The sequence below is a fragment of the Heterodontus francisci genome, chromosome 46 (genome assembly GCF_036365525.1).
Source record: "Heterodontus francisci isolate sHetFra1 chromosome 46, sHetFra1.hap1, whole genome shotgun sequence".
Taxonomy (NCBI): domain Eukaryota; kingdom Metazoa; phylum Chordata; class Chondrichthyes; order Heterodontiformes; family Heterodontidae; genus Heterodontus; species Heterodontus francisci.
Genome location: NC_090416.1, coordinates 12856952 through 12871143, shown reverse-complemented (window position 1 = coordinate 12871143; position 14192 = coordinate 12856952). Strand labels below are relative to the sequence as shown.

The window sequence follows — 14192 nt, the reverse complement described above, 5'->3', positions numbered from 1 at the left end:
CCAGTCCCATATCCCACACACCCAGTCCAATATCCCACTCTCCCAGTCCAATATCCCACTCATCCAGTCCAATATCCCACTCTCCCAGTCCAATATCCCACTCTCCCAGTCCAATATCCCACTCACCCAGTCCCATATCCCACACACCCAGTCCAATATCCCACTCACCCAGTCCAATATCCCACTCATCCAGTCCAATATCCCACTCTCCCAGTCCAATATCCCACTCACCCAGTCCCATATCCCACACACCCAGTCCAATATCCCACTCTCCCAGTCCAATATCCCACTCATCCAGTCCAATATCCCACTCACCCAGTCCAATATCCCACTCACCCAGTCCAATATCCCACTCACCCAGTCCCATATCCCACACACCCAGTCCAATATCCCACTCTCCCAGTCCAATATCCCACTCATCCAGTCCAATATCCCACTCTCCCAGTCCAATATCCCACTCACCCAATCCAATATCCCACTCACCCAGTCCCATATCCCACACACCCAGTCCAATATCCCACTCACCCAGTCCGATATCCCACTCTCCCAGTCCAATATCCCACACACCCAGTCCGATATCCCACTCTCCCAGTCCAATATCCCACTCACCCAGTCCAATATCCCACTCACCCAGTCCAATATCCCACACACCCAGTCCAATGTCCCACTCACCCAGTCCAATATCCCACTCTCCCAGTCCGATATCCCACTCTCCCAGTCCAATATCCCACTCACCCAATCCAATATCCCACTCTCCCAGTCCAATATCCCACTCACCCAATCCAATAACCCACACACCCAGTCCGACATCCCACTCTCCCAGTCCGACATCCCACTCACCCAGTCCGACATCCCACTCACCCGGTCCGACATCCCACTCACCCAGTCCGATATCCCACTCTCCCAGTCCGATATCCCACTCTCCCAGTCCGATATCCCACTCTCCCATCCGATATCCCACTCTCCCAGTCCGATATCCCACTCACCCAGTCCCACATCCCACACACCCAGTCCAATATCCCACTCTCCCAGTCCAATATCCCACACACCCAGTCCCACATCCCACTCACCCAGTCCAATATCCCACACACCCAGTCCCACATCCCACTCACCCAGTCCTACATCCCACTCACCCAATCCAATATCCCACACACCCAGTCCCACATCCCACTCACCGAGTCCTACATCCCACTCACCCAATCCAATATCCCACTCACCCAGTCCAATATCCCACTCTCCCAGTCCGATATCCCACTCACCCAGTCCGATATCCCACTCACCCAGTCCGATATCCCACTCACCCAGTCCGATATCCCACTCACCCAGTCCGATATCCCACTCTCCCAGTCCCACATCCCACTCACCCAGTCCAATATCCCACACACCCAGTCCCACATCCCACAAACCCAATCCAATATCCCACACACCCAGTCCCACATCCCACTCACCAAGTCAAATATCCCACTCACCCAGTCCAATATCCCACACACCCAGTCCCACATTCCACTCTCCCAGTCCAATATCCCACTCACCCAGTCCAATATCCCACTCTCCCAGTCCAATATCCCACTCTCCCAGTCCAATATCCCACACACCCAGTCCAATATCCCACTCACCCAGTCCAATATCCCACACACCCAGTCCCACATTCCACTCTCCCAGTCCAATATCCCACTCACCCAGTCCAATATCCCACACACCCAGTCCCACATTCCACTCTCCCAGTCCAATATCCCACTCACCCAGTCCAATATCCCACTCTCCCAGTCCAATATCCCACTCTCCCAGTCCAATATCCCACAAACCCAATCCAATATCCCACACACCCAGTCCCACATCCCACTCACCAAGTCAAATATCCCACTCACCCAGTCCAATATCCCACACACCCAGTCCCACATTCCACTCTCCCAGTCCAATATCCCACTCACCCAGTCCAATATCCCACTCTCCCAGTCCAATATCCCACTCTCCCAGTCCAATATCCCACACACCCAGTCCAATATCCCACTCACCCAGTCCAATATCCCACTCACCCAGTCCAATATCCCACTCACCCAGTCCGATATCCCACTCACCCAGTCCAATATCCCACTCACCCAGTCCAATATCCCACTCTCCCAGTCCAATATCCCACTCACCCAATCCCATATCCCACACACCCAGTCCAATATCCCACTCACCCAGTCCAATATCCCACTCACCCAGTCCAATATCCCACTCACCCAGTCCAATATCCCACTCACCCAGTCCGATATCCCACTCTCCCAGTCCAATATCCCACTCACCCAATCCCATATCCCACACACCCAGTCCAATATCCCACTCACCCAGTCCAATATCCCACTCTCCCAGTCCAATATCCCACTCACCCAATCCCATATCCCACACACCCAGTCCAATATCCCACTCACCCAGTCCAATATCCCACTCACCCAGTCCAATATCCCACTCACCCAGTCCGATATCCCACTCTCCCAGTCCAATATCCCACTCACCCAATCCCATATCCCACACACCCAGTCCAATATCCCACACACCCAGTCCGATATCCCACTCTCCCAGTCCAATATCCCACTCACCCAATCCAATATCCCACTCACCCAGTCCAATATCCCACACACCCAGTCCAATATCCCACTCTCCCAGTCCAATATCCCACTCACCCAGATCAATATCCCACTCACCCAGTCCAATATCCCACTCACCCAGTCCAATATCCCACACACCCAGTCCAATATCCCACTCTCCCAGTCCAATATCCCACTCACCCAGATCAATATCCCACTCACCCAGTCCAATATCCCACTCTCCCAGTCCGATATCCCAATCACCCAGTCCAATATCCCACTCACCCAGTCCAATGTCCCACTCACCCAGTCCAATATCCCACTCACCCAGTCCAATATCCCACTCACCCAGTCCGATATCCCACTCTCCCAGTCCAATATCCCACTCACCCAGTCCCATATCCCACACACCCAGTCCAATATCCCACTCACCCAGTCCAATATCCCACTCACCCAGTCCAATATCCCACTCACCCAGTCCAATATCCCACTCACCCAATCCAATATCCCACTCACCCAGATCAATATCCCACTCACCCAGTCCAATATCCCACTCACCCAGTCCAATATCCCACTCACCCAGTCCAATATCCCACTCACCCAGTCCGATATCCCACTCTCCCAGTCCAATATCCCACTCACCCAGTCCGATATCCCACTCACCCAGTCCAATATCCCACTCTCCCAGTCCAATATCCCACTCTCCCAGTCCAATATCCCACTCACCCAGTCCAATATCCCACTCACCCAGTCCAATATCCCACTCACCCAGTCCAATATCCCACTCACCCAGTCCGATATCCCACTCTCCCAGTCCAATATCCCACTCACCCAGTCCAATATCCCACTCACCCAGTCCGATATCCCACTCTCCCAGTCCAATATCCCACTCACCCAGTCCAATATCCCACTCTCCCAGTCCAATATCCCACTCACCCAGTCCCATATCCCACACACCCAGTCCAATGTCCCACTCACCCAGTCCAATATCCCACTCACCCAGTCCAATATCCCACTCACCCAGTCCGAGATCCCACTCACCCAGTCCAATATCCCACTCACCCAGTCCGATATCCCACTCACCCAGATCAATATCCCACTCACCCAGTCCAATATCCCACTCACCCAGTCCGATATCCCAATCACCCAGTCCGATATCCCACTCACCCAGATCAATATCCCACTCACCCAGTCCGATATCCCACTCACCCAGATCAATATCCCACTCACCCAGTCCAATATCCCACTCACCCAGTCCGATATCCCAATCACCCAGTCCGATATCCCACTCACCCAGATCAATATCCCACTCACCCAGTCCAATATCCCACTCACCCAGTCCAATATCCCACTCACCCAGTCCGAGATCCCACTCACCCAGTCCAATATCCCACTCACCCAGTCCGATATCCCACTCACCCAGATCAATATCCCACTCACCCAGTCCAATATCCCACTCACCCAGTCCGATATCCCAATCACCCAGTCCGATATCCCACTCACCCAGATCAATATCCCACTCACCCAGTCCGATATCCCACTCACCCAGTCCAATATCCCACTCACCCAGTCCAATATCCCACTCACCCAGTCCAATATCCCACTCACCCAGTCCAATATCCCACTCACCCAGTCCGATATCCCACTCACCCAGTCCAATATCCCACTCACTCAGTCCAATATCCCACTCACCCAGTCCAATATCCCACTCTCCCAGTCCAATATCCCACACACCCAGTCCAATATCCCACTCACCCAGTCCAATATCCCACTCACCCAGTCCAATATCCCACTCACCCAGTCCAATATCCCACTCACCCAGTCCAATATCCCACTCACCCAGTCCAATATCCCACTCACCCAGTCCAATATCCCACTCACCCAGTCCAATATCCCACTCACCCAGTCCAATGTCCCACTCACCCAGTCCAATATCCCACACACCCAGTCCAATATCCCACTCACCCAGTCCAATATCCCACTCACCCAGTCCAATATCCCACTCACCCAGTCCAATATCCCACTCACCCAGTCCAATATCCCACACACCCAGTCCAATATCCCACTCACCCAGTCCAATATCCCACACACCCAGTCCGATATCCCACTCTCCCAGTCCAATATCCCACACACCCAATCCAATATCCCATCACCCAGTCCGATATCCCACTCACCCAGTCCAATATCCCATCACCCAGTCCGATATCCCACTCACCCAGTCCAATATCCCACTCACCCAGTCCAATATCCCACACACCCAGTCCGATATCCCACACACCCAGTCGAATATCCCACTCACCCAGTCCAATATCCCACTCACCCAGTCCAATATCCCACACACCCAGTCCGATATCCCACTCTCCCAGTCCAATATCCCACTCACCCAATCCAATATCCCACTCACCCAGTCCAATGTCCCACTCACCCAGTCTGATATCCCACTCACCCAGTCCAATATCCCACTCTCCCAGTCCAATATCCCACTCACCCAATCCAATATCCCACTCTCCCAGTCCAATATCCCACTCTCCCTGTCCAATATCCCAGTCACCCAATCCAATATCCCACACACCCAGTCCAATATCCCACTCTCCCAGTCCAATATCCCACTCACCCAGTCCAATATCCCACTCACCCAGTCCAATATCCCACTCTCCCAGTCCAATATCCCACTCACCCAGTCCAATATCCCACTCACCCAGTCCAATATCCCACTCTCCCAGTCCAATATCCCACTCACCCAATCCAATATCCCACACACCCAGTCCAATATCCCACTCTCCCAGTCCAATATCCCACTCACCCAGTCCAATATCCCACTCACCCAGTCCAATATCCCACTCTCCCAATCCAATATCCCACTCTCCCAGTCCAATATCCCACTCACCCAGTCCAATATCCCACTCTCCCAATCCAATATCCCACTCACCCAATCCAATATCCCACACACCCAGTCCAATATCCCACTCTCCCAGTCCAATATCCCACTCACCCAGTCCAATATCCCACTCACCCAGTCCAATATCCCACTCTCCCAATCCAATATCCCACTCTCCCAGTCCAATATCCCAGTCACCCAATCCAATATCCCACACACCCAGTCCAATATCCCACTCTCCCAGTCCAATATCCCACTCACCCAGTCCAATATCCCACTCACCCAGTCCAATATCCCACTCTCCCAGTCCAATATCCCACTCACCCAGTCCAATATCCCACTCTCCCAGTCCAATATCCCACACACCCAGTCCAATATCCCACTCTCCCAGTCCAATATCCCACACACCCAGTCCAATATCCCACTCTCCCAGTCCAATATCCCACACACCCAGTCCGATATCCCACTCTCCCAGTCCAATATCCCACTCACCCAGTCCCATATCCCACACACCCAGTCCAATATCCCACTCACCCAGTCCAATATCCCACACACCCAGTCCAATATCCCACTCACCCAGATCAATATCCCACTCACCCAGTCCAATATCCCACTCACCCAGTCCAATATCCCACTCACCCAGATCAATATCCCACTCACCCAGTCCAATATCCCACTCACCCAATCCAATATCCCACACACCCAGTCCAATATCCCACTCTCCCAGTCCAATATCCCACTCACCCAGTCCAATATCCCACTCTCCCAGTCCAATATCCCACTCACCCAGTCCAATATCCCACTCTCCCAGTCCAATATCCCACTCACCCAGTCCCATATCCCACACACCCAGTCCAATATCCCGCTCACCCAGTCCGATATCCCACTCTCCCAGTCCAATATCCCACTCACCCAATCCAATATCCCACTCACCCAATCCAATATCCCACTCACCCAGATCAATATCCCACTCACCCAGTCCAATATCCCACTCACCCAATCCAATATCCCACACACCCAGTCCAATATCCCACTCTCCCAGTCCAATATCCCACTCACCCAGTCCAATATCCCACTCACCCAGTCCAATATCCCACTCACCCAGTCCGATATCCCACTCACCCAGTCCAATATCCCACTCACCCAGTCCAATGTCCCACTCACCCAGTCCAATATCCCACTCTCCCAGTCCAATATCCCACTCTCCCAGTCCAATATCCCACTCACCCAATCCAATATCCCACTCACCCAATCCAATATCCCACTCTCCCAGTCCAATATCCCACACACCCAGTCCAATATCCCACTCTCCCAGTCCAATATCCCACTCTCCCAGTCCAATATCCCACTCTCCCAGTCCAATATCCCACTCTCCCAGTCCAATATCCCACTCACCCAATCCAATATCCCACTCACCCAATCCAATATCCCACTCTCCCAGTCCAATATCCCACTCTCCCAGTCCAATATCCCACTCACCCAGTCCAATATCCCACACACCCAGTCCAATATCCCACTCACCCAGTCCGATATCCCACTCACCCAGTCCAATATCCCACACACCCAGTCCGATATCCCACTCTCCCAGTCCAATCTCCCAATCACCCAGTCCGATATCCCACTCTCCCAGTCCAATATCCCAATCACCCAGTCCGATATCCCACTCACCCAGTCCAATATCCCACACACCCAGTCCAATATCCCACTCACCCAGTCCAATATCCCACACACCCAGTCCAATATCCCACTCACCCAGTCCAATATCCCACACACCCAGTCCAATATCCCACTCACCCAGTCCAATATCCCACACACCCAGTCCAATATCCCACTCTCCCAGTCCAATATCCCACTCACCCAGTCCGATATCCCACTCTCCCAGTCCAATATCCCACTCACCCAGTCGAATATCCCACTCACCCAGTCCTCATGCATCCAAAGACGCTGCTCGCTGCTGTATCGTTCTTCAGAATGATATTGCTCCAAGGTCTAATTCAGCCTGTTCAAACGAGCCTTCAAGATCCCACAACCGCTATTGGATGAAGAGCGGGGGGGTGGGGTGGGGGGTTCACCCCGGTGTCCTGGGGCCAATGTTTATACCTCAACCCCAAGGGCGGCACAGTGGCACAGTGGTTAGCACCGCAGCCTCACAGCTCCAGCGACCCGGGTTCAATTCCGGGTACTGCCTGTGTGGAGTTTGCATGTTCTCCCTGTGTCTGCGTGGGTTTCCTCCGGGTGCTCCGGTTTCCACCCACAAGCCAAAAGACTCGCAGGTTGGTAGGTAAATTGGCCATTATAAATTGTCCCTAGTATAGGTAGGTGGTAGGGAAATGTCGGGACAGGTGGGGATGTGGTAGGAATATGGGATTAGTGTAGGATGAGTATAAATGGGTGGTTGATGGTCGGCACAGACTCGGTGGGCCGAAGGGCCTGTTTCAGTGCTGTATCACGAAACTAAACTAAACTAAACCAACATCTGGATGTAAATCGGTTGGAAGCAGTACAGACAAGGTTTACTGGACAAATACCTGGAATGTATGGGCTGTCTTACCAGGGAAGATCGGACAGGCTAGGTTTGTATCCACTGGAATTTAGAAGAGTAAGAGGCGACTTGATTGAAACATATAAGATCCTGAGGGGTCTTGACAGGGTGGATGTGGAAAGGATGTTTCCTCTTGTGGAAGAATCTAGAACTAGGGGTCACTGTTTAAAAATAAGGGGTGGCCCATTTAAGACAGAGATGAGGAGAAATTCTTTCTCTCAGAGGGTTGTGAATTCTCTTCTTCAAAAGGCGGTGGAAGCAGAGTCTTTGAATATTTTTAAGGCAGAGGTAGATAGATTCTTGATATGCAAGGGGGTGAAAGGTTATGGGGGGTCGGTGGGAATATGGAGTAATCAGTTCAGCCATGAGCTTATAGAATGGCAGAGCAAGCTCGAAGGGCCGAGTGGCCTCCTCCTGCTCCTCATTCGTATGTTCGTATCACTGAAAAACAGATGATCTGGTCATTATTACACTGCTGTTTGTGGGATCTTGCTGTCTTTGTCTGCATGAATGACAGTCACCACACATCGGAGTGTCAGCGTTCCGCGATGATGGTTCCTATACGAACTGTCATTAAGCACTGTGCACAGTTCCGGTCTCCATATTATCAAAAGGATATCGAGGACCCTGGAGAAAGGATGATACTAGGATGATACCAGAACTGAGAGGTTATAACGATCAGGAAAGGTTGAACAGGCCGGGGGCTCTTTTCTCTAGAGTAGAGAAGGCTGAGGGGTGACCTGATTGAGGGCTTTAAAATGATGAAAGGGTTTCGATCGGGTAGACAGAGAGAAGATGTTTCTGTTTGTGGGGGGGAGACCAGAACTAGGGGGCCATCAATATAAGACAGTCACTGATAAATCCAATGGGGAATTCAGGAGAAACCTCTTTCCCCAGAGAGTGGTGAGAATGTGGAACTCGCTACCACAGGGAGTGGTTGAGGGGGAATAGCAGAGATACATTTAAGGGGAAGTTGGATAAACGCATGAGGGAGAAAGGAATAGAAGGATATGCAGATGGGGTGAGATGAAGAGGGAGGTCAGAGGAGGCTCGTGCGGAGCAGAGACACCAGCACGAAGCAGATGGGCCGAGCGGGCTTTTCCTGCCCCCTTTCCTCACTATCTTTCTTTTCCTTGTCTTTCCTCCGCACCCAAGGTCCTGGGCCGGAATGTCCGAGACTTCATCAACGAGTTGGACAATCTCCACGAGTATTTCCGTTTCTCCTTCCCCAAGGTTCAGCCGCCGAGCTTCTGCGTGGAGGAGGAGTGTGAGACCAGCCTGACTCTGCATTACCGCAGCACGCGCAAGGGCTTCACCCAGTTCGTCAAAGGTAAGGCCGATCCGCGGGCGGTGGGGGAGGCGGGGGTGGGTCCCTGGCCGTGGGCGGTGGGGTGGGGGCAGATCCTTGAGCTCAGCGGCTGAGAGGTTGAGCTGGGGTTCGGGCGGCACATGCTTGGGACACGAGGCCGCCCCTTTCGGGCCTCCTGAACTTGTGAAAAGCTCGACATGAATGAAAGGCCTTCCTCAATTTCACTCCTGAAAAAGCGCTTCATCGGCTGCGAGGCGGGAGGAGGCCATTCAGCCCCTCCGAGCCTGCCCCGCCATTCAATCAGATCACGGCTGATCTGTATCTGAACTCCATCCCCCTGCCTCGGTTCCGTAACCCAACGAGCCTTTTCTTCCCTGTCGCACACGTGCGTTGCTCACTCTCCTCTCCCCACGGTTGCCCAGGGCAACTCTCGCAGGTGGGTCGGCAGTTCTACAACACCAACATCGAGGTGGAGATCCTGTCCAAGGAGGAGACCGAGAAGATGACCTACGTGGTCTACAAGATGAATTTCGACAATGCCGCCTTCAACCCCCTTAAGCCTCAGCTGAAGGCGGCACCAGGCTACGAGAAACTGCCCATGAAGAAAGGGATCATCTTCGACATGTTCCCCTTCAGCATGATCTTCCGCAGGGAAATGACCATGTTCAGGATCGGCGACGGACTGAAGGAGGTCTTCTCCGACCTTCAGGGCAAGAAGGTCGACGAGGAGTTCACCCTGGTCCGCCCAATGCTGGAGTTCACCTGGGACAATGTAAGTGAGAGGAGGCCCCTTCCTGTACCTGTCCTGGGAGTGTTTGATGGGGACAATGTAGAGGGAGCTTTACTCTGTATCTAACCCCCGTGCTGTACCTGTCCTGGGAGTGTTTGATGGGGACAATGTAGAGGGAGCTTTACTCTGTATCTAACCCCCGTACTGTACCTATCCTGGGAGTGTTTGATGAGGACAGTGTAGAGGGAGCTTTACTCTGTATCTAACCCCCGTGCTGTACCTGTCCTGGGAGTGTTTGATGGGGACAGTGTAGAGGGAGCTTTACTCTGTATCTAACCCCCGTGCTGTACCTGTCCTGGGAGTGTTTGATGGGGACAGTGTAGAGGGAGCTTTACTCTGTATCTAACCCCCGTGCTGTACCTGTCCTGTGAATGTTTGATGGGGGACAGTGTAGAAGGAGCTTTATTCTGTATCTAACCCCGTACTGTACCTGTCCTGGGAATGTTTGATGGGGACAGTGCAGAGGGAGCTTTACTCTGTATCTAACTCCAGCTGGATCTGCATTGCCCTGCTTCCAAGGCCGATATATCCTTTCTTAGTTGCGGTGCCCAGAACCGTTTATCGAGTTGAAGGCGGGTGAAGGGAGCTGAGGGGCAGTTCAGCCACAATCCGATTGACTGTAGGGGGAGGGGGGGGGGGAGAGCAGGCTGGAAGGGCTGAACGGCCTTTGCTGGTTCACTGACGCGCTGCTGGTCTCTGTCACGCCAGATCTACACCCACTTGAACAACGTCTTTGAGTTGATGTCCAAAGCAGTGGTGGAAAGCAAGCAGAAAATCAGCATGGTCAACACCGACAAGGGTGAAGGAGACAAGGAGAGAAGAGGGAGTGACCAAGGTGAGAAACCTGCTCCCTCATGAGGGCAGCCGGGGACTCGGGACACGGGCTGCTGAGCCTATCCTGGGGCTTTTTCAGTTCAGGGCCTCGTAGCAGCATTTGCCCCCTAATTCCGCACTCAATTCCCTCACGCATTCTTCAGAGCGGTGACACTGATGCACTCCGTGGGTGGGAGAGTCTTCCTGGCGCTTGCGCGCATGGTGTGGCCTACTCGGGCAAGGCATGTGGCTCAGAGGGCCCGCTCCACAGCGGCAGATCAGCACCTTTGGGGAAGGAAGGAAGGGGACTCTCGGGAAACCAGGCGCGCTGTACTGCACGGTCTCTGTCTCTTTGTCCGTGTCTCCACAGCAGCGGAGGGCAGCGAGGAGCTTCACAGCGCTGACCAGGAGTACGCAAGTGGAGCCCTGTCCCAAAAGAACTTCGGCAACGCGACGGGGATGGACATTGAGCTGATTGCGTTCCAGACTGTCACCGGTGAGACGCACGCGGCTTCTGTCTGTGCAAATGGTGGGTGGGGGCGGGGGGGTGACGAGGGGAGGTGAGGGGGGGAATTGAGGCTAGAGCTCCTCACTCACGTTGCCTTGAGGCCGAGAGCAGGTGAACTTTATACCCTTGTTTTCAAATCCCTTCACGTCCCCTCATCCCCCCCCTCCCTATCTCCGTCGCCTCCTCCAGCCCCTATGACCCTCCGAGATCTCTGCTCTCCTCCAAATCCGGCCCCTCACCCATTCCCCGGATTCCCATCGCTCCACCATTGGCGGCCGTGCCTTCAGCTGCCTGGGGCCCTAAGCTCTGGAATTCCCTCCCTAAACCTCTCCGCCTCTCTCTCTCCTCCTTTAAGGCACTTTTGATCTCTGGCTGGTGCTGAGATAACCTATCTGGAAGGTGCAGGGGTGGGTGGGGGGGTGGTGGGTAGGTGGTTTTGTGTGCGGGATGGGGAGTCAGGGGCTGAAGTTGGGCTCAGTGCTCCGGGGGTCAAAGTTCAGCTGGGGTTCTGCTCCTGGTCACCGCCATTGACCCCTGCTGGCTCGCGCGCTTGTTGCGGATCGCAGAGCAGGACGAGATCACGGCTCGGCAGTGATGCCTTACGCAGTCCAATAGCGAGCTGGCGCTGAGGGGGGTGCGGCTGGCGCTCATGACACCCCCAGTAAGAGTGGGCACCCTCGGGCAAGGGGTGGGGTGGGATTGGTGGTGGGGGGGGGGGGGGGGGAAGGGGGATTGAGGGCAGGCAATGGGGCAGGGCGGGCATGGGTGGCACCGTTATGAAGCAAAGCAGGGTCTAAAGGGGCAGCTGTTCTTGTTTACTCAAACTCCCCCCTCACTCCCTCCCTCACCCCCTAACAGGTAAATGCAGCGAAATGATCTTCGAGGATATGAGAGAGCCTCCAAAGAAACCACTCCACCTGAAAGGGCAGATGAAGTACGTGCCCCAGTGGGACTCACTCATCTTCTTGGGAACACCCATGTAAGTTCCATTGTAGGGACGGATTCGGTTTACCCCTGTGTGAACGCTATCGTGGGATCGGACTGTGTATTATCCAGTACCTTATTGCCTCTGATTTAATGATATGGTGGGATCGGACTGTGTAATATCCATTACCTCAATGCCTCTGATTTAATGATATAGTGGGATCGGACTGTGTAATATCCAGTATCTCATTGCCCCAGTGTTAATGATACCGTGGGATCGGACTGTGTATTATCCAGTACCTCATTGCCTCTGATTTAATGATGTAGTGGGATCGGACTGTGTAATATCCAGTATCTCATTGCCCCTGTGTTAATGATGTAGTGGGATCGGACTGTGTAATATCTGGTATCTCATTGCTCCTGTGTTAATGATATAGTGGGATCGGACTGTGTAATATCCAGTATCTCATTGCCCTTGTGTTAATGATATAGTGGGATCGGACTGTGTAATATCCGGTATCTCATTGCACCTGTGTTAATGAAATAGTGGGATCGGACTGTGTAATATCCGGTATCTCATTGCCCCTGTGTTAATGATGTAGTGGGATCGGACTGTGTAATATCCAGTATCTCATTGCCCCTGTGTTAATGATGTAGTGGGATCGGACTGTGTAATATCCAGTATCTCATTGCCCCTGTGTTAATGACGTAGTGGGATCGGACTGTGTAAAGTCCAGTATATAATCATTGCGGCTGCTTTAAGGATGTTTTTCATTGGTGCGTCCTAGTGAGGTGTCAGACTGGGTATCCCACTTGTTTGCTTCAAGGGGACAGGAGCAGTCACGACGCGAGGAGAGAAGGCGGGGAGTAAAGGAAGCTGCTTTTCCAGGTTGGGGGTAAATCTTCCTCAGTCACTAGGCCTCACCTAGTATGTGTCGTCTCCTTATTCACCATACCTGTAGAACTGGGGTGGGTGCTGAGGATTGCTGCGATGCCCTCTGTGGGCGAATAGCCTTGCCGACACTTGCCGTTCAAGCGGGTCGGCCACCTCAGGAGAGGCCGGTGTGGAAAGGATTAATGATGGGGGTACAGCGGGAGAGGTTGCCGTTTAACTGAAGCTGCGGGGTTTGCCACTCAGGGCCGGCGGGGGGGAGGGAGGTCCTGTCCTGCCCCGACTGAAACTCTGGCTGGTCACTGTGCAGAATCGAGACAGTGGAGGACATGATCAAAATGGGGGTGTACGTCAATGACCTGAACCTGCACGACTCGAGCCGAGAACTAATCCTGGCGGGGACGCAGCAGTCGGCTGAACTTCAGCTCGCCTTGGATCAGGTGAGAGGTGAAACCGTCAGCAACGCCAAAATAAGGCCATTCAGCCCCTCCAGCCCGTTCCGCCGTTCAACGAGATCACCCCCTTAATCTTCAATACTCGAGTGGAGTACAAGCCTAGTCTGTGCGACCTGTCCTCGTAATGTAACCCTTTAATCCCCGGGATCATTCTGGTGAATCTGCACTGCACCCTGTCCAAGGACAATATATCCGTCCTGAGGTGCGGGCACCCGGAACTGAACCCAGTTTCCTCAGAGTCTGGGTTGGAGGATATGGGGAGAAGGTGGGTGGGATCGAGGGATATGGAGAGAAGGTGGGTGGGTGGGACTGAGGGATATGGGGAGAAGGTGAGAGCTAGGGATAAGGGGAGAAGGTGGGTGGGTGGGACTGAGGGTTATGGGGAGAGGATGGGATTCAGGGATTGGAAGATATGGGGAGAAGGTTGAACATACTGAAGCCGAGGATGAGCTTCTGCTCTGTTGTTTCAGGACCACAGAGTTAGGGTTAGGGTTAGAGTTAGGGTTAGAGT

At 53.3% G+C, this 14192-nt stretch overlaps 1 protein-coding gene across 3 annotated transcripts in view; it reads left to right on the top strand.

The window, feature by feature from the left end:
- Positions 1 to 14192, top strand: part of LOC137356732 (soluble guanylate cyclase 88E-like) — a 44156-nt gene that overhangs the window by 15624 nt on the left and 14340 nt on the right. For all 3 annotated transcript variants that reach the window (XM_068022458.1, XM_068022460.1, XM_068022459.1), the window contains exons 4-9: positions 9146 to 9320; positions 9722 to 10071; positions 10798 to 10924; positions 11273 to 11398; positions 12269 to 12389; positions 13537 to 13666. In XM_068022458.1, coding sequence (XP_067878559.1) covers positions 9146 to 9320; positions 9722 to 10071; positions 10798 to 10924; positions 11273 to 11398; positions 12269 to 12389; positions 13537 to 13666 — 1029 coding nt within the window. The remainder of the gene's footprint in view (positions 1 to 9145; positions 9321 to 9721; positions 10072 to 10797; positions 10925 to 11272; positions 11399 to 12268; positions 12390 to 13536; positions 13667 to 14192) is intronic.